The sequence below is a fragment of the Lepidochelys kempii genome, chromosome 9, assembly GCF_965140285.1.
Source record: "Lepidochelys kempii isolate rLepKem1 chromosome 9, rLepKem1.hap1, whole genome shotgun sequence".
Lineage (NCBI taxonomy): Eukaryota > Metazoa > Chordata > Testudines > Cheloniidae > Lepidochelys > Lepidochelys kempii.
The window spans coordinates 17,157,932-17,179,201 of NC_136388.1; the positions used below are offsets into that span (position 1 = coordinate 17,157,932).

Here is a 21,270-nt window from a genome sequence, read left to right on the forward strand (position 1 = left end):
CAAGCCATGAAAATGCTTTAAAAGGTGCAACTGATCCTTTATTTCAGAAATGGAAAAGAGAGATACGTAACTTTGTCTATTACAAATATTGCAGTGCCAGTACATGAAAAGTTACAAATGTAAACAAAATTGCTTTACATCATGTATATATAATTCTGCTTTATATTATATCATTTGGTTTGTACATTGGTCATGAGAAACATAGTTGTGACTAATCATCTAATACATAATTGTATTTAAAAGTTCTCCTTTCCCACCTCTTAAGCACCTGTCACTTCACAGACTTTCCAACAAAACATCATGAAAACCAAATAAAACATTTAAAAACAAAGTGGCATAAAAATTAGCTGTATATAAAAGGAATGTTTGCCAACAGACTTTGTTTTACCATTTTTTCCTTCAGCCTAATTGCTGGTAAAATAGCATAAGAACTATATATGAAGGACCCCGTGTTCCTTGTGTTACTTTTCAATTTTGTTTTTCTTTTGAGAGAAGTAATGCTTGCACTGTACCCGAAATTAGTTGGTAAAAGAAAATGACAAGGCTTTTCTGGCTGGTGTAAATACAGAGGATAAAATCCTAATTCCACTGAAGCCAGTGGGAACCTTTCCAGAATGTCATCCCCAACACTTGGCACTGAGATGTCTGTAAATAATTTTCATGTGGAATGTTAGGAAGGAGGTGACAAAGGAGCCACCCACCTAGGTATCCCCGTCCATTGACGAGATAAGCTGGCTTTTAGGACTACTATGCCCAATGAACCAACATAAAATGACACCAGTATAGCAGAGACTTAGGACTATTAGTTCCACCTGTGCAAAATACTGAGCACCTCCACTGTGGTGCTCAACACCATCAGCTCCCTTTGTAGGCAACAGAAATTGCAATGAGTTCAGAATCTGGTCCACTGAATTGTATACCATTGATACTGACATGGAGAGAATGATGGGAAAGTAGCTAAGGAATTCCTGATAATATCCACTATAGGGGGTGGGCGGATAACCAATTAATAAATGTTGCTAAAAACAGTTCTAACTATGTTTGCCAGTCTTCTGAAAGGAGCAAACTGGAGTTCCCAGGATAGATGTGAAGAGGGCATCTTGAAGCAATCCCCATTTCAGTTGATTATGAACCAGATCAAAAGGAAGAAATCCTCTGTGGAAAAGGGAAAACATCAGTGCTCATCAGGCACTAGATTCTTCAGGGGCTTACACACTGGGAAATCTGATGGTGAAAGCAAAGGAGAAAGTGAAAGAGCAGAAATTGATAACTCTAGACCAGATAATCAGAATGAGAAGCAAGCTCCCTGTGTAGCAGGTAATGCTGATACCACAGTGATGGGTGCATTAGAAATAGTATTAAAGAATGAGTGCTTGGTTTTACTGCTAGCCAGAATCCTCTTATTTGTTGTTGATAGCTTATTTTGTATGTGTTGTTTTCTCCTGATTAAGCCACTATCATGCTGTGCCTTATAGTTTGAGAGACACAATGCAACGACTGGGACCCATGTTGCTGAGGCTGGAGGGATAAAGCTTTTGAGTTACCTCCCTCTTGATTCCTAGTGCCAGAAGTCAATATCAGAATCAGCTCATCGGTTGCAGAGTTTCTGTGGGACATCAGCACCTCAAGTGGTAGCTTGGTTTGCTTGCGTTAAAGGTCAGCTTCTGCACACCCTGCTGCTAGAAATTTTAAGACAACAACAAAAGCAGATCACAGAATCACAGAATATCAGGGTTGGAAGGGACCTCAGGAGGTCATCTAGTCCAACCCCCTGCTCAAAGCAGGATATTTCTCAACACTTGATATCGTGAGGCTGGAAATCAATCTTCTAATTTTTGTGTGTATACAAGGTTGCTATTAACCTCTGCACCATGGAAGAAATAAAGCTATCATTGAAAGGCTGGTGGAAGGTGAGGTTTGCAAAAGGGGTGGAGATGGGGTGGAGAGGCAAAATGTAGAAAGAGGGGGTTACTGTTTTTTGTGCAGCTTTTGGCTGCTCATTTTTGGCCAAGGATATTTGCTGGAGGAGTATTTTTACATATTTGCTAAGCGTTCCTGAAGGCCAGGATAGGTGCACTGTTACTTTATGTATGAATTGAAATGAATAAATAAGATGAAAGAGGGGTTGCTGAGCAGACCCAAGACCCACCAAGAGCCACCTCAGTACCTATTGGGCATCCATAAAACAAGGTTAACAGATGGTAGAGACCGTGGTCAGAGCCGTCACTGAAGGACGGGGCAGAAGCCTTGTGGGATTGCACTGCAAGGACTAATTGAACTGGTGATGCTCTGTTGCCTGTGCTTCCAATCTGTACCAGCACAATAACAGGTTGAACCGAGGTGGATAGAATACTTGTGCAGGACAAGTGCAGGGATAATGATACACAGAATACATCCGCTTAGTGATTTACAAGCATTTTGTGTGCTTGAACTGGTGCTGTTAATGTCAAAAGTCTCTAATGTAGACCAGCCCAAAGACTTCCAATGGCAGATTCTTCTCTCATTCAGCATCAGGTACCATCAACCAGAGCATGGTGCACCTGTTCCCATTACTTAGGGTAACTATGGACAATTGACATGGTCCAGAGGTTCCACCAGTAATCTCTAAAATGGGAATGCAGCCATTCCACAAATTCTGCAAGGGTCAGTATGTTTCATTATGTCTTAAGCGGACAGTTGTAGTTACACAAGACAAAATCTCACTGTAGTGGGGTGGTCACCCACTCCGGTCTTAAAGGGCTTAAAACAGCCTAGGAGAGGGCTGTGGCTGGGAGCAAGCAGTTCCCAGGCTGATTGGGGAAGCAGGCTCAGCTATGGCCACACCCCAATCAGGGCTCAGCTGGCCCTTATAAGAGGGCAGTGGGCCAGGAGCACACAAAGTATCCTCTAGTTGCAGAGAGAGATGGGCCTGGCTGTTGGGGAGCCCACCTCAGGTACCTGAGGTGAAGCAGGGCTGGGGAAGGCCAGAGGAGCTGGGAGGCTTGAGATGGGAAAAGCCTCAGGCTGCAGGCTTTGAAGATGGTCTAAAAAAGGGTACTGGAGTTGCAGGGAGCAGCCCACGGGTAGGCAGATGCAGCAGGTCCAAACCCCCCTTGCCTGTGATGATTGGCTTTTGTACTGCAGTCTGCCCCATTGTGTGGGGGCTCAACAGTGACTAGCAGTAGACAAAGACTGAGGTGAGGTGGGGATAGTGGGTGGGTGTTCCCTGGGGAGGGGAGACTCAGAGACTGTGAGGTTACTGCCAGGGGGCAGCACCCTAGGGAAAGGGGCACTAGGGTCCAGGAGGGACACGGGGGCCAGTGGCAAGTGGGACACTGGCTTGCAGAGGGTGCTCTGGAGGCTGGAAGTGCTAATTCTGTGGCACCTCCTGCTGGTGTCTCACGGGGGTGAGTCTTGCCCTGTGATGCGCATCAATAAGATTACTGTTAGGGGTAACAACAATCCTGGTTTTTGGTTATGCAGATGAACCTCCATATCTCATTTCCAAAACAAACACCACATCTGGTATGTGGTGCATTAAGCAGTTCATGCAAAAACTGGGTAAGAAGCCCAACAGCAAGAATATGGACCTAAATAATTGTGCATTAGATGCAACAGATTTAATGGAGCTGGGTAAGCAAGTTTTCCTACCTACTGAAAGCTTCTGGGACAGAGTTTTCTATTCTCATTTGCCAATGAAATAGTCCAACCCCACTCCTTTCTCCTGTGTCTCTGATAATGATACTTATTCAGTATTTTCATCTGGTGATCCCAAAGCATTTTGCAAACATTAAATAACACTTTAAGTCATGCAGCAATGCTGTGAATCGGGTAGATAGGGAAATTGTGCCTCAGTTTCCCTTCTGAAGACAAATCACTCTATCCTGTTACCATATTAGTTTAGAAAAGCACCTCTATATTAAGGCATATTGACACATAACATTCACAAATTAAGTGGGTTATTTTTGCTGCTGTTTTGTTTTTACCTCTAGTTCCTGTGTTACCTTTTCTACCAGAGCTGGAGGAGCTCAATCTTTCCTGGAATGATTTTGTAGGAGGGGCTCTGAAACCCCTTGCTCTTCGGCTCCATCATATGAGTAAGTTAAAAATCCTCCAACTAAACAACTGCAGGTTGACAGCTGAGGATGTTACTTCATTAGGTACAGTATGGCAGTTACATTTACTCTCCAAACAGCTTGTTACCAAGGGTCTATTGTGACCTATTAAATCTATACTTCTATCACACCACAGCAGCCAAAATCTCAATCCGTGTCTCCACACTCACAATGTAAACTCTCGGCTATAAAGAAGTGTAACTCACTTATACTCATGAGTAACTTTATACATAAAATTAGTCCTATTGAGTTCAAAGGGACTATTCATGGGCAAAAAGTCTCTCACATGCAGAATGGCTGAAGAATCAGCTCTTATTTGTGCAAGAGCAACAAAATTACCCAAAGTGGTTTAACATTTTAAGCAACAGGCTTGAAATGCCTATTAGTAGACTGATCAGAATTGGAAGATCAAATCACAGCATGATCAGTTTAGGCCTTTTTCCTTCAGCAACAGATACAGAGAGTTCTGTGCAGATGATGATGTACTGAGATCTTTTGGAAGAGACCTTAAAAACAGATGGCATCTTTTGTAAGAAATTTGGCTAAAATTTGCCTTCCTCTCACTGTTTTGCTCTAATTGGCTGAAACCAGCCACCCAACAAAGGGTGAAGTTCCATTTTAGAGATGGTATTTGTATAAGAAGCCCTGATCTTGCAAACACTTACAACTGAACGTAGAATTTACTACTGTGAGTTCATTGTGAACATACAAAGGAAGGGCAAACCTAGTGGCGTTTGAGGCTCTGCAAAGTTTATGGATTATTTTGAAGTTCACAAACTGTCATGAGCTAGAGTCTGCTTTTAATTTATTATTTTTTTCACTCCTTTTTTATACTTTTTTTTCTTGTTTTATATTTTATCTGCCAGTGGATATTTTTCCCCCTCTATCCTGTCTCTGCCCCTTTTTCCACCGCAGCCTTTGCTTAAGGGGATGCAAACCTGATGATAGCTGAGTTGAACTTTCAAATCACGGCTGGATTTGAAATTAAGCAAAATGAACGTGTCCAGCATTAATTTTTATAGCTGTAAATGCAACTATAACGGTAATTGCTGTTTCAAGACTTTAGTCCAGATCAGGACTTCAGTTTTATTTTTAGGGCTATGGAATACCAAAGTTGAAGTCTGGAGGCCTGATTTTCATCTTGCTTACACCAATGTAAATTAGGTATACTTTCCTTGAAGCCAGTGAAGTTACCCTGATGTAAAAAAGGTTTAAGAATCAAACCGTAGGCCTTTGGCATGTACTTTAGAGCTTATTTATTTATCCGTCCATGATGCATTTTGAGAACAGTATGCACATTTGGTGATAAAATGGTTAAACTAAACAGGTGCCTGTTTGAATATATGTCTGCTTTTGAAAAAGCAGGGGGTTGCATTGGATGTGTTCACAGTAAGAAAACATAGGCCTGAAAACACAATTATTGAACCATACTCTGTTTCTTGTAGAAGCTCTGACTAACTTGTGTGAGAAGTGGAAGAAAACTGTTATTCATAGTCATTGTCCTTTTATTTATCTTTAGGGTGGAAAAGGTGTCTGGAATGTAAGTTGCTCCACCAAACATTAACACGTTGCACTGCTTAGGACAAACACCTTCTCAATGCAAAAACTCTGGTCCATTTTCAAGATCTGGGAAATTATTCTAAGTAGATTAAAAAAACAATTAGGCCTGAAAAGCTCTGTGTAAGCTCGAAAGCTTGTCTCTCTCTCTGACAGAAGTTGGTCCAATAAGATATCTCACCATCTTGTGTGTCTCAAAAATTAGGAGGCATTTTAAGGGGTCTCTCTCTCTCTCTGACTTCTATACTCATTTAGTACAGAACAACAGGCATGGTTATTTTTGTATTACAAACCATATAGTTTTCAGAGTAACAGCCATGTTAGTCTGTATTCGCAAAAAGAAAAGGAGTACTTGTGGCACCTTAGAAACTAATTTATTTGAGCAGAAGCTTTCATGAGCTACAGCTCACTTCATCGGATGCATACTGTGGAAACTGCAGAAGACATTATATACACAGAGACCATGAAACAATACCTCCTCCCACCCCACTCTCCTTCTGGTAATAGCTTATCTAAAGTGATCACTCTCCTTGGGGAGGAGGTATTGTTTCATGGTCTCTGTGTATATAATGTCTTCTGCAGTTTCCACGGTATGCATCCGATGAAGTGAGCTGTAGCTCACGAAAGCTTCTGCTCAAATAAATTGGTTAGTCTTTAAGGTGCCACAAGTAAACCATATAGTTATAATTTATTATTAAAACAGTCATATGAGGATTTCCCCATTAAACTATAACTGTAAATTATCATGTTGGTAATTAAAAAAAACAAATCTTCCTTTGTTTTTAACATCCCAAAATTGCATTTACATGTAGGCTGACCAACTGATTTCAGTTGGGAACTAGTTTAAACTAACAACATTTTTTGTTTTTTCCCCAAAAAGGAGCTAGCCTTTTAACCATTGTGTACTATAGTTCATAACTATTACTTCAGTCAGAATGCACACTAGGTGTCCCTTTTGAAGCATGAGATTTGCAATTAAATATTAGCATTTCTTTGAAATGCTAACACTTTTCATTGCCATGCCAATGGCAGTAAAGAGATGAGATGACGAGCTACCTCTGAGTGCACGTAAGATGGCTGGTGCCTGCATACTTTGATTCAAATCCAGGTTTAACTGGAGACAGCCAGTTTGAGTCTAAGGGCTTGTCTATACTATCTGCCAGATCAGCAAGCAGCGATTGATCCAGCGGGGGTTGATTTATCGCATCTAGTCTAGACGCGATAAATCAACCGCTGAGCGCTCTCCTGTCAACTCCGGTACTCCACCAGAGCAAGAGGCACAGGCGGAGTCGACGGGAGAGCGTCAGCTGTCAACTCACCGCAATGAAGACGACATGGTGAGTAGATCTAAGTATGTCGACTTCAGCTACATTATTCACATAGCTGAAGTTGCATAACTTAGGTTCCCCTGTCCCCTCCCTCCCTCCCTCCCACAGTGTAGACCTGGCCTAAACAATGTTTAAGTGGCATCTTTTTGCCAGAAATGATGCTTTTAAAGGTTCAAAAACAGCTATACGAGGACTTCTTTCTTCTTAGCTCTGCACTTATCCAAGATGGCCTCAGTGTTGCCAAATCTCATGATTTTGTCATGTCTCATGATTATTTTTCTTAAAGCTCCAGCTCCTGGAGTCAAGGGGATATGTAATGATTTCAGCCTTCATTCTTAAAGGAAAAAATAAGTTTCTAGCCCTTGTGGCTGTGGAGAAAGCTTCAAAATGTGACTCCAGAGCACTCTAAAGGCTCAAGCAGAAGGCAAATAAACACCAAATCTATTTTTACATAATCTCATGATTGTGAAGCCTATCTCGTGATTTTTGGTGAGCTGGACGTGTGATTTTTTTTTTTTAACATTTGGGGTTGGCAATACTGTGGTCCCCAGATGCAGTTCAGAGGGAGTTGGAAATTTTCCCAGATGTCTACAAAAGCAGAGCTGTAAAGGATAAGCCATACAGATCTCCCATTTACACTGGTTTCCCTGTAGATTACAGAACCTGGGTCATTGACACAGGTCTACAGGGAAACTCAAGCAATGTGGTATTTTTTCTGAGGCCAGGCTAAGGGTATGTCTTCACTACCAATGTTAAAGCCCTGCTGCAACAGCACTTTAACATGGCTGTGAAGCCGTGGCACCAGCGCTGGAAGAGAGCTCTCCCAGTGCTGTAAAAAAAACCACCCCCACGAGGGGAGTAGATACCAGCACTGGGAGCACGGCTCCCAGTGCTGGTGCACTGTCTACACCACCACTTTACAGCGCTGAAACTTGCATCGCTCAGGGGGATGTTTTTTCACACCCCCGAGCGAGAAAGTTTCAGCGCTGTAAAGTGGCAGTGTAAACAAGGCCTAAGTGTCAGGGGTGGAGAGTAGGAGGTGGGTGTGTGTTACAAGATGTGTATTTATGCAACAGCAAATCACCTCCTGACTTGCACTTTCTTTTTCAAAGACGAAAACACAACCGCATAATTAAAATGAGAATTAAATGACTAGTGACATCCTTTCATATTGTGTCAAACTGTATTTTTATCTTGTACTCAAAATAGTATCTAGAATGGTTCGTCTTAGACTTCTGGGCTCTTTGTAACAGGAGAGGCACTTGAAACCATTCCTCATCTTGAAGAACTGGATTTATCCTGGAATAATAACATAGGTGGAAAACTATCCCTCTTGACCAAAAGATTCCAGACAGGCTGCAAGATCAAAATCCTAAAATTTACAGATTGCAGTCTAACAACAAAAGATGGAGAATCTCTAGGTAAGTGTATTTCACATACCTATGTTGAAATACTGGCTCCTCAGACCTGCAACTATTTTGGTTTCAGTTTTGGCATTTTACAAGAATCAATATTAAGCTTAGTATTGATTGAAAGTTATTAAATTTCTGGCTGTCCACTATAACAGTATCTGTATTGGTTTCCAAAGAAGCCCTTTTTGTTAACCTATGAGGTCAGATGATTTTGTGGTTATAGCATGGTGTTGGGAGGAAGGATTTCTGGGTTTGAATCTCAGGACTGCCTGTGATTTCCTGTCTGACCTTGGGCAAGTCACTTAGGCCAAAATTTTCAAAGCTGAGAGTCTAAAGTTAGACAATTGTGTATTTAAGCACGTGCATAAAAATGGCCTGATTTTCAGAGATCTGGAGACTCTTCAAACAGAGACTAAGGCCTGGTCTACACTGGGGTGAGACTGATCTAAGTTATGCAACTTCAGCTATGTTAATAAACTAGTTTGCAAAACTAGCTGAGTTATGATACTTCTCTTTTCCCTCTACACCCACCCCATAACTGAATACTGTGTTCTTTTGAAGTGATTCTGTATTTTGAAAACCTTTTTTTGTCTAAAGGGAAACTTTTGTGCTATGAGCTAAAGATAAAGGATTAAACCTTCTTCCCACTCCCCAAAGCTAGAATAGCTCCAGTGGGTGGTCTGTATTCAAAATATATATAGTTTATCCTTTTGCATTAGAATGTTCTCTTCCCTTCACTGTTCCTTATATAGTTCTTTGTATTTTTTTCCACTTTCTCATCCTACTGTTTCACTGATTTTTATTTCTCTAGTCCCGCCTTACTCCTTTTTTCACTGTTTCTTAAGCAGAACATGAACCCAATGAATCTAAATCAAACATTTGAACCCATGTTAGTGTGTCTGAATGCAGACAAAACAAGTTGGCTCAATCCTGCTTTATAGTGGGGTTTTCTGCAATATCCTTCCAGTAAATCTGGTAACTAACCAATTCTGTTTTCCTTTTTTTTTTTTTTTCAGCGGAGGTTCTAAATGTCCTCCATGACCTTGAAGTATTAGATATTTCTTTTAACAGAAACATTTGCTGCAGTCTGAAGAGTATTGCTCAGGAATTGAAAAATGTGCCAGTTTTGAAAGAATTAAATTTGCACATGTGTGGATTAAAGCAAGATGGCTTCCAGCATTTAGGCTAGTCTAGATTTAGAGTGATTTAGATTTGGAATACCAAATCTAAAACCCATCTAATAAAATGTCTAGGCTAAAGGCAATGAAATAGGTATTTTGTGTGATAGAAATCATAAGAATATCAAATATTGATAGATAATTATTCTCTTCTGTTTGGGGACAGTCTGTTTCCTTTAATAAACAACTTTCAGCACCAATTTCTTGGTTCAAAGTCATCTTAAGGGGCTAGTAACACAGGATATGTCTACATTGCAATGTGAGCCCAGGGTTAGTGGGACTTGAGTCAGCTGACCCATGTTAGGGAACCCTGGCCTTAAGCATCTATACTGTATTTTAACACTGGGTTAAGACTTTTGTGACCCATGCTCAAACTTAGGGCTCTGCACGCTGCAGTGTGGATGCCAGACCCAAGCCAAAAAAATCATATCCCAGAGTCGCTAGTGCTTCGCCCTCCCCACCTCCTGAAATGTGGCTGCTCTGGCCCTAGGAATGTGGTGCACTGTGGGGAAACTTTACTACCTGGCCTGCACATTACCAGGAACCAGCTTGCTTTGCAAAAAGCTTGACCGGTTCCCTTTTCCTTTGCAAACGAAGGAGGTTCTCTGATAGTATGCTTGCAGATTGGTGATCAGAACAGAATGGGTTAATGCTGACCTGAGCTGCTGCCATTTGCCAGGGAGGCAGGTTTGAGGGGCTTCCATTTTCAATAGTGGTTTGCCAATTGTTGAGTGAGAGAGGACTAAGTTAGTTGTCCCATGGAATTGTGGGATACTTCTGGATGACTCCTGGAACCTGAGTCAAGCAGGGCTGTGACTACACTGTAAAGCAATAGGGCTTGGATCCTGGGCCCCAGCTTGACTTGAGCTTGGACCCTCCAGCCCTGCAGGGTTCTGGGTCCCTGGGTCCGAATCCTACATTATACTAACCCAGATGCCCAGGCTCAAGCATGAGCTTACATTACAGTATCGACACACCCTAAAAGTCCTGAAGTCTGTCCAAATTATCTTTGTCTAGTTCCTAGCAGACTAATTATTCACCACACAACTCCGTATCACAAGTGGTGCTATTTGGCACCCTTGATGGTTTTCTCAGTAAATAGACTGTAACATTAATGGGTATGAAGGGGGAGCTGCTCTCTCACTTTTGGGTGGTTCTTTTAGAGTAAGGTTGAGTGACATTGGTGGGAAGAGCTTTGCAATGTTGACTGACTTCTGACGTAACTACACAGAAAACCTCATTCTCCAGAGCTGTCATTCTGACACCTTTCACAAATATTAATACTAGAGTAAACAAACATTAAGTCCAGTCTGCCTTGTGTGTTAGAATAGTCAGTGACCATGAATTCTGCCTTTTTCATTTTAGACAGGGCTTTCCAGTACTTACCAGAGCTAAACAAATTAGACCTATTGTGCAATAAAGAGATTGGTGGAGGGTTTAAGGATTCAGCAACTCATTTGGCCGGTTTTAAAGACCTAGAAGTCCTGGATCTCCACCGGTGCTGTGTAACAGAAGAGGACATGGTGGTTCTCAGTAAGAACATTGTTAGAAAATTCATTAAGAATATAAATGTTTTTAACTTTGAAAATTTCTCATAGGCAGAAAATAGACTCCACCTCCATCAGATTTTAATAGTCAGGACTAGTTTATCCACACAGATTTGGTATTGCAGTGATTGTGGTGAACAGCTAGCCTTTTGGTTAAGGTACAGGACTGATTATCTTGGGCTAGTCACATGGGGGCTGATCTTGAGAGGTGCTAAGAACCTGCAATTTCCCTCATTCAGCACCTTAGGACTTGCCTAAACTTAAATGCTACAGGAGTACCCCTGCAGCTGACCCATTGTAGCACTTCAGACACTACCTATGCTGACAGGAGGGATTCTCCCATTGGCACAGGTAATCCACCCCCCACAAGAGGTGGTTGGAAGAATTCTTCTGTTGACCTAGTGCTGTCTACACAGGGACTTAAGTTGGCTTCACTACACCTCTCAGGGCATGGATTTTTCCCCACAGTTAAACAGATTTAATTTTCTGGTGTAGACCAGGCCTTAGATAGCCTCATGTGTAAAACAGAGCTAGTAACAGTTACTTGCCTCTCAGATTTTGAGAGGCTTAATTCATTAATGCTCATAAAGTACTTTGAGATGCTTGAATGGAGAGAAAATACTGTTAGAATATTATTTTTGATAGGCCACAACACTAAGGGGCATTTCTCAATGCAAGTGACATAAGCCCATTTGGACAGATGTCCACATCATAGACACTAGCATCAACTAGGCAATCTTGTTTTTTCGTTAGTTGATCACCCTGGAGAAACCAAGGGCCAGATCCTCAGAAGGTGTAGTTGGCATGACTCCCAGGGATGAATGCACATGAAAATTGAACTCTCCTGTGACCCATAGTGGTAACTCCATATCAGGGCAGAAAAAAGTACAGTGGCAGGGTGGTGTGGGGAAAGCTTGCACTGCTGTTCTTCGAAGAAACTGATTTTATTCTCCAGGGCTTGTTCAAACCCTGTTCTAGAGCACTAATTTCACTTCCTATTACAGGAAATACACAGTTCACCTCCCACCAAGGAGATGGTTTAGTTTCTTTGTTTTCTGTTACCATTGTATTTTGACATGAATTTTAACCTTTAGAGTAAAAAAAAATAAAATAAAATAAAAAAATCCCATGACTTGAAGCATACAAGCTTGGTCTTCCTATGAGGAAGATACTGTGAAAAGCTACAGATGAAGTAATACTAGTAAGGAGGGGAGTTAACTTAATCATTTTAGTAATAATTTTCAGTCCTGGTGATTTTTTTTCATTTGATGCACATGTAATAGGACTTTGATAACGAACTACTGGTATATAGTATATGAACATATACTACTTGAGGTTAGCAAAGGCAGTGAGATTTGGATATAGATTCCCCCATTAATTTTAATAGGAGTTGTATGTTTAAACCCCCTAGTTGGCTTTGAAAATCTTAGCCACTCTGTCTGTTGGAGGCCAGACTCTGACACCCTTACTCAACGCTAAGTAGTACCTACTCCTTGAGTAGCCCTATTGAATACAATGGGACTATTTATGGGGTAAAGTATTACTCAGCATGTGTAAGGGTGTCAGAGTCTGGCAGTATGTTTTGGGTTGAGTGATAAATAAAATTGTAGCAAATAAAACTACAGCTATATAGTCATTTAGGATCACGACTAATAAATATTGTGTATTTTTAAAGCACAGGTGATACCTTTACTCTCGAGTCTTCAGGAGCTGAATTTATCATCCAATAAAAACATTTGGAGTGTCTTCCAACTACCTTTTTAGCAGGCTCAGATTTTTACCAAAGTTGAAATCTGTGGTCGTCAGCAGTTGCTCTTTAGGGGAAGATTCTTTTGCGTCACTAGGTAGGAATGTTTTTTAAACTATTATATATTCTCTGTATGCAGCAAGATGCGATAATGCAGTGGTTTTGCATTGTCCTTTGATGGGATTCAGCAGATCTGTGGTTGAATTGTGGCTTTGGTCATGAGTAAAAATGTATCTTTTGGTCTCACCCTTGGCTCTGTCTGCCCATGTCACAAAACCATCACAGAATTTGACCTGTCTGCAAAGGGAAGTCTGAAAGTGGAATACCAGCAGTACTATAGGTCAGGACTTAAGTGCATTGTAACAGCTTCTGATCACATGCCTGAAGGATTAATAGGACTACATTAAAATGTATTAATTTTAGAAAAGAATGCTAAAGTGTATGATCTCATACTGTGCTGGAATTTTAATCATTAGTGGGCAGACCTTGTAGTAATTATCCATTTAATACTGATGTCTTAATATTTACCACTCCTAAGTGCAAAGGGATCTTGACACATGCCCATAAGAGACCCATAGTCGTGAGCATATACCTTTATGTTTGAGTAAAGTTTTTTTGCATCCGATGAAGTGAGCTGTAGCTCACGAAAGCTTATGCTCAAATAAATTGGTTAGTCTCTAAGGTGCCACAAGTCCTCCTTTTCTTTTTCTTTTTTTTCCATCTCTAGGTACCAACAGAAACTTTCTGGCCTCCAAGTAAGCAGCATGTGTGCAAATCAAGAGCCTATAAAAGGGATTATAGTAAATGTTGCATACAGAAAAGAGAACCTGTTACTGCTTGCTCTACTGAAGTCAATAGCAAAATTTCCACTGACTTCAGAGGAATCAGAATCAGGCTAGCACTGGCTTGAGGTCTTTGCAGGCAATGTGCTAAAGAAGCATAAAATGTTATAGAATGGTGATTTCTTGATATCTTCAAGTCAGCATTGTCAGAAAATGTAACGAATCTCACCTTGCATAAATGGGTTTGCAGCAAGAACTGCTCCCTTTAAATTGTCATAAAATGGTCAAAAGTGCTCTTTTTACATTAAATTTACTTCAGTGGGGCAGGATCAGGCCAATATTGCTAATGTAAAACAAAACAATCCATCTGTGATGGGTTGGGTTTCACCCAGGCCAGTAAGGGGTTCAGTTAACACCTGCCTTGCAGCTCTGGGTGCTTAAATGCTATATTGCTGTGTGGCCCACAGACAGAAATGACCTGTGCCTGCCAATGGTGAGGGTAGGGAGGGGCAGAGTGAGGGCAGCTAGCTTCAGCAATGTTCCTGAACATGCTCAGTCCATGTGAACATGCTCAATACAAGCCAAGCAGCAAATCTGTGAGGGGACACATGACCCTGTATGCCCACAGACTTGACATCAACAGTCCACATTCAAGCTTGCTGATCACATCTTGGCTTTCACTTCCCTGTTACTCTGACAGGGGGTCTCAACAACCCTTCCAGCCCCAAGTTCTCCTGCAAAAATGTCTCTGCTATAGGGTTGCCATCCCTCCAGGATTGGCCTGGAGTCTCCAGGAATGAAAGATTAATCTTTCATTGAGGATTATGTGATGTGATGAGACCTCCCAGGAATATGTACAACCAAAATTGGCAACCCTATTCTGCAGTGCACAGCTTCACACACATAGTACTCACAAAACCCTTTCAGGTTTGCTGCTCCTATCGAGACAATACACAGCAGCCTGTTAGTTTAACTGGGGTTAACATATCCTTCCCTTCAATCACAGTGCAAGCTGGTTTATAGTAAAACCAAAACAAATTTATTAGCAAAAGGACATAGGTTTAAGTATAGAAGGAATAAGGATAGAAATGGTTACAAACAAAAGTTAAAATACTCTACTTAAACTGAAACACAACTTAACAAACTAGTCTTTTGTTCATAGTTTTCTTACCGTAGTCATTCTTCCAGTATGGCTGGCTAGTCCTTAGTCAGAATCCAAATACAAAGTTCACAGCACTTGGTTTCTTTGTCTGCTCAGATAAAGGATAACTTAGGGGTTCTCTCACTCTTTATAGCCCAGTAAAAATCTGAAATGTATACTTCTGAAGTGTATCCCCAGATCAAGTTCCTTTCCCCTGGGGCTGTAGACACAATGTTTAGTGTAAATACAGGGCTGGCTTCTCTCCCACTTGTGATTTTTTTTTTTTTTTTTTTTTTTACAATGCAAATGATCTTCCTGCAACCTCTGATACAAATGAATAGGCCTCTGTCCTTGGGCACACCTGGCTTGAGGGGTCGGCCCCTTTTCTTTGTCAGGAAAAACCTGTTTATCAACTACCCCTTTTAAAATGATTTAAATATATTTTAGTGACCTATTTCTAGCACAGCTGGATGCACTGAACTGGTCAGGCCAGCTGACACATCACTGCTGCGTATCGGGGAGCTCCAGGACATCTGACACTGGGATGCCCATAGGGTCACACGTTCCCAACCCCTTTTAAGGAAGACGGCTCAAGGACTTGTCTGTTAAATACCCATTCTATATGTGAAAAATCAAATGTTGAACTCTTTAGGGAGTATGTGAGATTTTATTTTGTCTAACTTTTACTGAGATCCAATAAGCCTACGTTCTAAGCACAAGTAAGTAGGCAACATACTTAACCTATTTTCAGGTGAATACATGGTGAAATGTCTACTAAGGCCACGATTTCTGTTAGTAAGCAGAAGTTCCTGGTGTTAATCTTTTCAGCTGAGACTGCCCTTCACCTCCCTGAACTGGAGATATTAGACCTTTCTTGGAATAAATGCGTTGGTGGGAACCTAAAGCTGCTTTTGGAAGCACTAAAGCTTGCAACAGAGATTCGAACGTTGAGACTGAGCAGCTGTAGCTTGGTGGCTGAGGATCTGACTCTTTTAGGTATGTATAATGTGATGTTTACTAGCAGGCAAGCAGCTGCTGCATTTATACCACAATTCAGAGACTTGTTCCTTAGGTAGAGCAGATTTATGCATTAATCAGATGACAGGAGGCAGAATGCGGCAGTATCTTTCCACCAGGGAATTTTCATCCTGCTGATGAGGGATATTTACTCAGTACTTTACACAGTGACAGGGCAAAAACTGAAGAGTGTAGACAATACTGGAAAAATATGCAGGGATCCATTTTAGCTGAGCTATTTGTATTACTTCACAAATGCAACACTTAGAAAAATAAAATGTACAATATAAACACTAGATTTAAAAGCGGCAAATAGTCCTGTGGCACTATAAGGTGCCACATGACTTAGTCTGGATCTGTAAAAGCAGCAAACACGGCTACCCCTCTGATACTAGATTTAAAGCCACTTCTGAGAAGTTTTATATTGCACAACCAGTATTTCCGGGCTCAGTAACTCCAGCTAAATTATATTTTAACAGCATTACGTGTAACTGTAGTGGTGCCAAATCTCTGGATGTTAGGTGTTTTTGTGAAAAGCCCCAACTCCTGGAGTCCATGTTGTTAGAGGAGAATATCAGCTTGTTTAAAAAGTAAACTTTTAGCCCTCTTAGTTGCTGAGAAATGCTGGAAAATGCGAATCCTGAAGTCTCAAACACCAGAAATCAAATTAAAATTTCTCATAATTTTTTTAAAAACCTCCTGATTTTTAAGTCAGTCTCTTGATTTTTGGGGGCCTGACACATGACTTTTGAATGCTTGGAGTTGGCAGTACAGTAATAGCTGCTTTAAAACATTTTGGGTCGCTGTAGACCACACAATGGTAAAAAAATGCTTGAGCCCTATTGACCCTACAGCCTTCACTATTACTACCACTGACCAAATGGCACCACTGGTAAATTACAGGTCCTAATTTTCTTAAGGAAGACAAGACTTAACTCCCATTAGCTTTTCAGAATTAGGCATGGCTCTTTCAACATTTCTCTCTCCAGATCTCACTGTAAAATCTTCCTGCTGGTTTTGTCCTATGCTTGATGCTAAACTCCCTCTGACTGATCCATCATGAGGTTGCCACACAGTTTTAACCGAACACCTTTGTAATTCCTTTAGTTCCCTTTGAATTGCATGTTGGAAACTACACACCACCTTTTGCGATAAAATAGGCTTTGTGAGACCAATAGCAAGTATCTCTCTGATTTTGTTTGAGCAACATGTTTCGTATCACTGAGTTAGTAACCATTGCCATAGTTTATTGCTAAAGGACCATAAATAACATGGTAGTAAAAGAGCACTATTCTTAGTCATACGATTTTTTTTAAACAATATTTGTAAGTATATATTCAATGTGTATTCCAATATCTAATTCTTTCAGCATTAGAGGTCCAAGGTGGGCATCTAGCCAAATTACAGAAGCTAGATCTGAATTATAATGACACTGTTTCTGATGAAGGATGGGCCACTTTCTTTCAAGGCTTAACTGCACTCAAAGAACTTTCAGAGTTGGATGTCAGTCTTTGGCCATCATCTTGTCGTGACTGTGGAATGTGGTTCAGCAAGTTGCTAACAGATTTGTCAAAGCTGCCTGCATTCACAGAGATAGGGATGCAAAGGTGGGCCCTTCCGGAATCACAGCAGAGGCAAATGGAAAGCTTTAATCAGGACACTAAAAGGAATGTTCACTTTGACTATTGATGCAGGGCCTTGGTTTCTGAAAAGGTCTTTCCAAGTAGCACATGCATTCTGTATTCTGGGATTCTGACTCAGAAAATAGCCTTTTTTTTTTTGTTACTAGAAATCTGTTTTCATTGTGTCTCTTGAAATAGTTGCGAATTATACCGTTATTTAACCTGTGAAATACACAGATAAACTCCAAATGTCTGGGTATGTAAGGAAGGTCTGTCTTATATACATATCTAACTGTTTTTAATAAGCTACATTTAAAATGTGAGCCTCTTCTGCCTCATTTGTGGTAATGCCCTTTTGTCATAAATATAAAGGGAAGGGTAAACACCTTTAAATCCCTCCTGGCCAGAGGAAAAACCCTTTCACCTGTAAAGGGTTAAGAAGCTAAGATAACCTCGCTGGCACCTGACCAAAATGACCAATGAGGAGACAAGATACTTTCAAAGCTGGGGGGGGACAAAGGGTTCTCTCGGTCTGAGAGTTGTTTTTGCCGGGACCAGAGCAGGAATGCAGGTCAGAACTCCTGTAAAGGGCTAATAAGCAATCTAGTTAGATATGGGTTAGATTCTGTTTTGTTTAAATGGCTGATAGAATAAGTTGTGCTGAATGGAATGTGTATTAAGGTTTTGCCGAGAGGGATTCTCTGTTTTGAATCTGATTACCCTGTAAGGTATTTTCCCATCCTGATTTTACAGAGGTGATTCTCTTACCTTTTCTTTAATTAAAATTCTTCTTTTAAGAACCTGATTGCTTTTTCATTGTTCTTAAGATCCAAGGGTTTGGGTCTGTGTTCACCTGTGCAAATTGAGGATTTTTATCAAGCCTTCCCCAGGAAAGGGGGTGTAGGGCTTGGGGGGGGGGGGAATATGGGGGGAAAGACGTTTCCAAGTGGGCTCTTTCCCTGTTATATTTGTTAGACGCTTGGTGGTGGCAGCAATAAAGTCCAGGGACAAAAGGTAAAATAGCTTGTACCTTGGGGAAGTTTTAACCTAAGCTGGTAAAAATAAGCTTAGGGGGTTTTTCATGCAGGTCCCCATATCTGTACCCTAGAGTTCAGAGTGGGGAAAGGAATCTTGACACCCTTAGACATATCTGCTGATAGAAAGGTTGGAGCACCTTGGAATACTTATTCATAATTCAGGACTGCACACAATTCTGGCCCTTGTATGGTATGCCAATGACATATGGGGGCCATAAAAGGACCACAGCATAGGGGGCATGCTGGGGATCGGTGTGGGCAGGGCAGTAGTATGCTTATAACTCTCCATGCTGCAGTGATGCTGGACTGCAGAGCAAGTCATAGGCATTCTGGGTATGACTGTAACAAATTACAGGATCCCTTGGGGCTCTTCCTGCTTATGTGAGGGTCTGATTAAGCCCCTGCCACAGCCTTTATTGCCCTCTAGCTAGACTACTCTGTGTTGCCTATCTCAGTAGGTACAGCCATGGAGTCTAGCCATTACCATTAAGGGGTCTGATCCACTGCTCACTGAAAGCAATGGGAGTCTGTGATGCACTGTCCTCCTCACACCAGCCCTGAGAGAGTTGAATTAGGACAGGTGAGCCCAATCTATCAGTTAAGCTCCAAATAGGGGAGGTTTACATTGCTTGGAGAAAAAAGAAAAGGAGTACTTTTGACACCTTAGAGACTAACCAATTTAGTCTCATTTCATCGGCTGCATCCGATGTAGCTCACGAAAGCTTATGCTCAAATAAATTGGTTAGTCTCTAAGGTGCCACGAGTACTCCTTTTTCTTTTTGCGAATACAGACTAACACGGCTGTTACTCTGAAACCTGTCATTGCTTGGAGGACACTAATTAGGAAGAAGCTCAATTGTGAGGGAAGAGGCAGGGCTTCTATAAAGCCAGGAAGCTGGCAACAGAGATGAGTTTGCAGATCTTCTCCCTGGGATACGGGAGAAGATGTATGGTAGGAAGGGGTCCAGGGATGAGAGCAATAAGGTGGGTGTAAACACAGACCTTAATGGCTTGGTACAGTACCCTGAAGTGGAACCTAGAGTAGAGGGTGGGCCTAGGTTCCCCTACCATCCACTGCAGAGTGGTACTGCTAGGAGCTCTGAATGGGAAGACTGCCTGAGTTATTGTGGGAGTAAGCTAGTCAAGACAGCAGGTGTGAGGCCTGCCTGATGCTGCTGGTAAAACCGAGACCTTAAGAGACTCCCCTAGAAGAGGAAATCACAGTGTGATCTGGCTGGAGGGCTGAATCACAAAGCAGCTGTGTTGCAAGTTTGTGGAGTGGAAGGAGAGTGGCATGTGGGAAGAGAAGAAAGGAGTTGCTGAACCAGCTGGAGCTAATTGCCAGCAGGAGGTGCTATCCAGTGGTGAGTAGAACACCCCCTGTCAGAGTCCTCCTAATGACTCCTCTGAGCAGGGGTGCAGGGATGGGGGTTATGGCCCCCATCAGTTTTTTACTAGCTGGAGGGTGAGTGATGGGTGGAGAGAGGTGGGGCTTCTGGGGAAGGGTGGTGGTGGGATGCTTGGGGGGAAGGATGCCAGTGGCCCCCCACTTTAGGGAGCTTCTGCTCCTGCCTCTGGGTCCTGGCTCAGGCCCATAGCGCATGTATTACATGTTTTGATATGCAGCACAAGCCTCCCATCACATTCTCACAATGTCCCTGTGAAGCAGGTACTATTAAGATTCATCTTTCTGCTTTACAGATGAAGAAAATCAACACAAAGAAGTTGAGTGCTTTACTCTAGGCCATATAGCAAAACAGGGCAGAATAATCAGGAACAGAGTTTAGGATTTCCTGGTGCCCAGTCTTAAACTCAGCCCATCTGACCCATTAAACCAAGGAGCTGACTAGTGTAAAGTAACCCTTCTGTTTTGTTTGCTAGGGCCAGACTCACCTACCCTCGCTCATGTTAATTGCTGCCTTACAAAGGGCCAGATTTTGCAACATGTACTTATGTTGAGTAGCACCTTAGTCCACAAGATGCCCCAATGACTTTAAGGGGATTATTTGTAAAGTAAGGTACATTTACTAAGTGGTAGTATCAGAAGCTGCCCCCTAAGTGAGGAGTCCTATTGAAATCATGGGACAAACAGAGTAATAAAAAGTACTGCTCAATTAGCCCTGAGAACTCCATGCAGAAACCTTTTCCCAGTGGCAAAGACACACTAGGATCATTCTCAGCCCAAGTCACTTACCTCAGGAAGGAGCCCCTGCCGGAAACCACTTCTGTTCAGGAGTTTAGTATGTTGAAGATTCTTTGGCAGCATTGAGCACTGCTATACTGGGGGGATTAATTTCTGTAGAGGAAAATCCTCTTCTGGCTAGTCAATATGAGTAACAGCTGAATATGCTGCTGCTTTGTTTACTCTTCCCATACTGAATTACTACACTGTTTACTCTGATTTCATTGGGGCATCTCTGAACTTCCTTGTTCTTGTCACAGCTTGATTGTAAAAATGTACTTTACTATCCCTCAGGAGGCAAAACTGAGATCAAATTGTACGTTTGGTCAGACATGGCACAAAAAGTTAGTTTGTAATCAATTGTTTTCAGAAGAGAAATTCTGTAAAGGTGAACACTGATAATTCAAACATTAAAAAGACGCAAAGAGCATCAGTTTATGTTCCACTCAGGATTAACACTTACTACTTGAAGCCTATGCTGTAAGTGTGTCCATTTCTAGCAATAAATATGCCAGGAGAATCTTCTAATATGGAGGCACTGAAAACATTCCAACATGAGTTTTAACACACTTTATGTGGCATTGAGATAACATTACAATGATCTACTGAAACACCTCTCTCTCTTG

General features: G+C 41.6%; 1 protein-coding gene across 1 annotated transcript; it reads left to right on the forward strand.

Annotated features, from left to right (window-relative positions):
- Positions 1–998: 998 nt before the first annotated feature.
- LRRC31 (leucine rich repeat containing 31) lies at positions 999–18,158 on the forward strand. Its single transcript, XM_073359418.1, is given in 8 exon segments — positions 999–1,317; positions 3,972–4,139; positions 8,233–8,400; positions 10,935–11,102; positions 12,792–12,853; positions 12,855–12,960; positions 15,615–15,782; positions 17,173–18,158. Coding segments are annotated over 8 exon segments (1,464 nt in total). The 5' UTR covers positions 999–1,013; the 3' UTR covers positions 17,493–18,158.
- Positions 18,159–21,270: the final 3,112 nt, after the last annotated feature.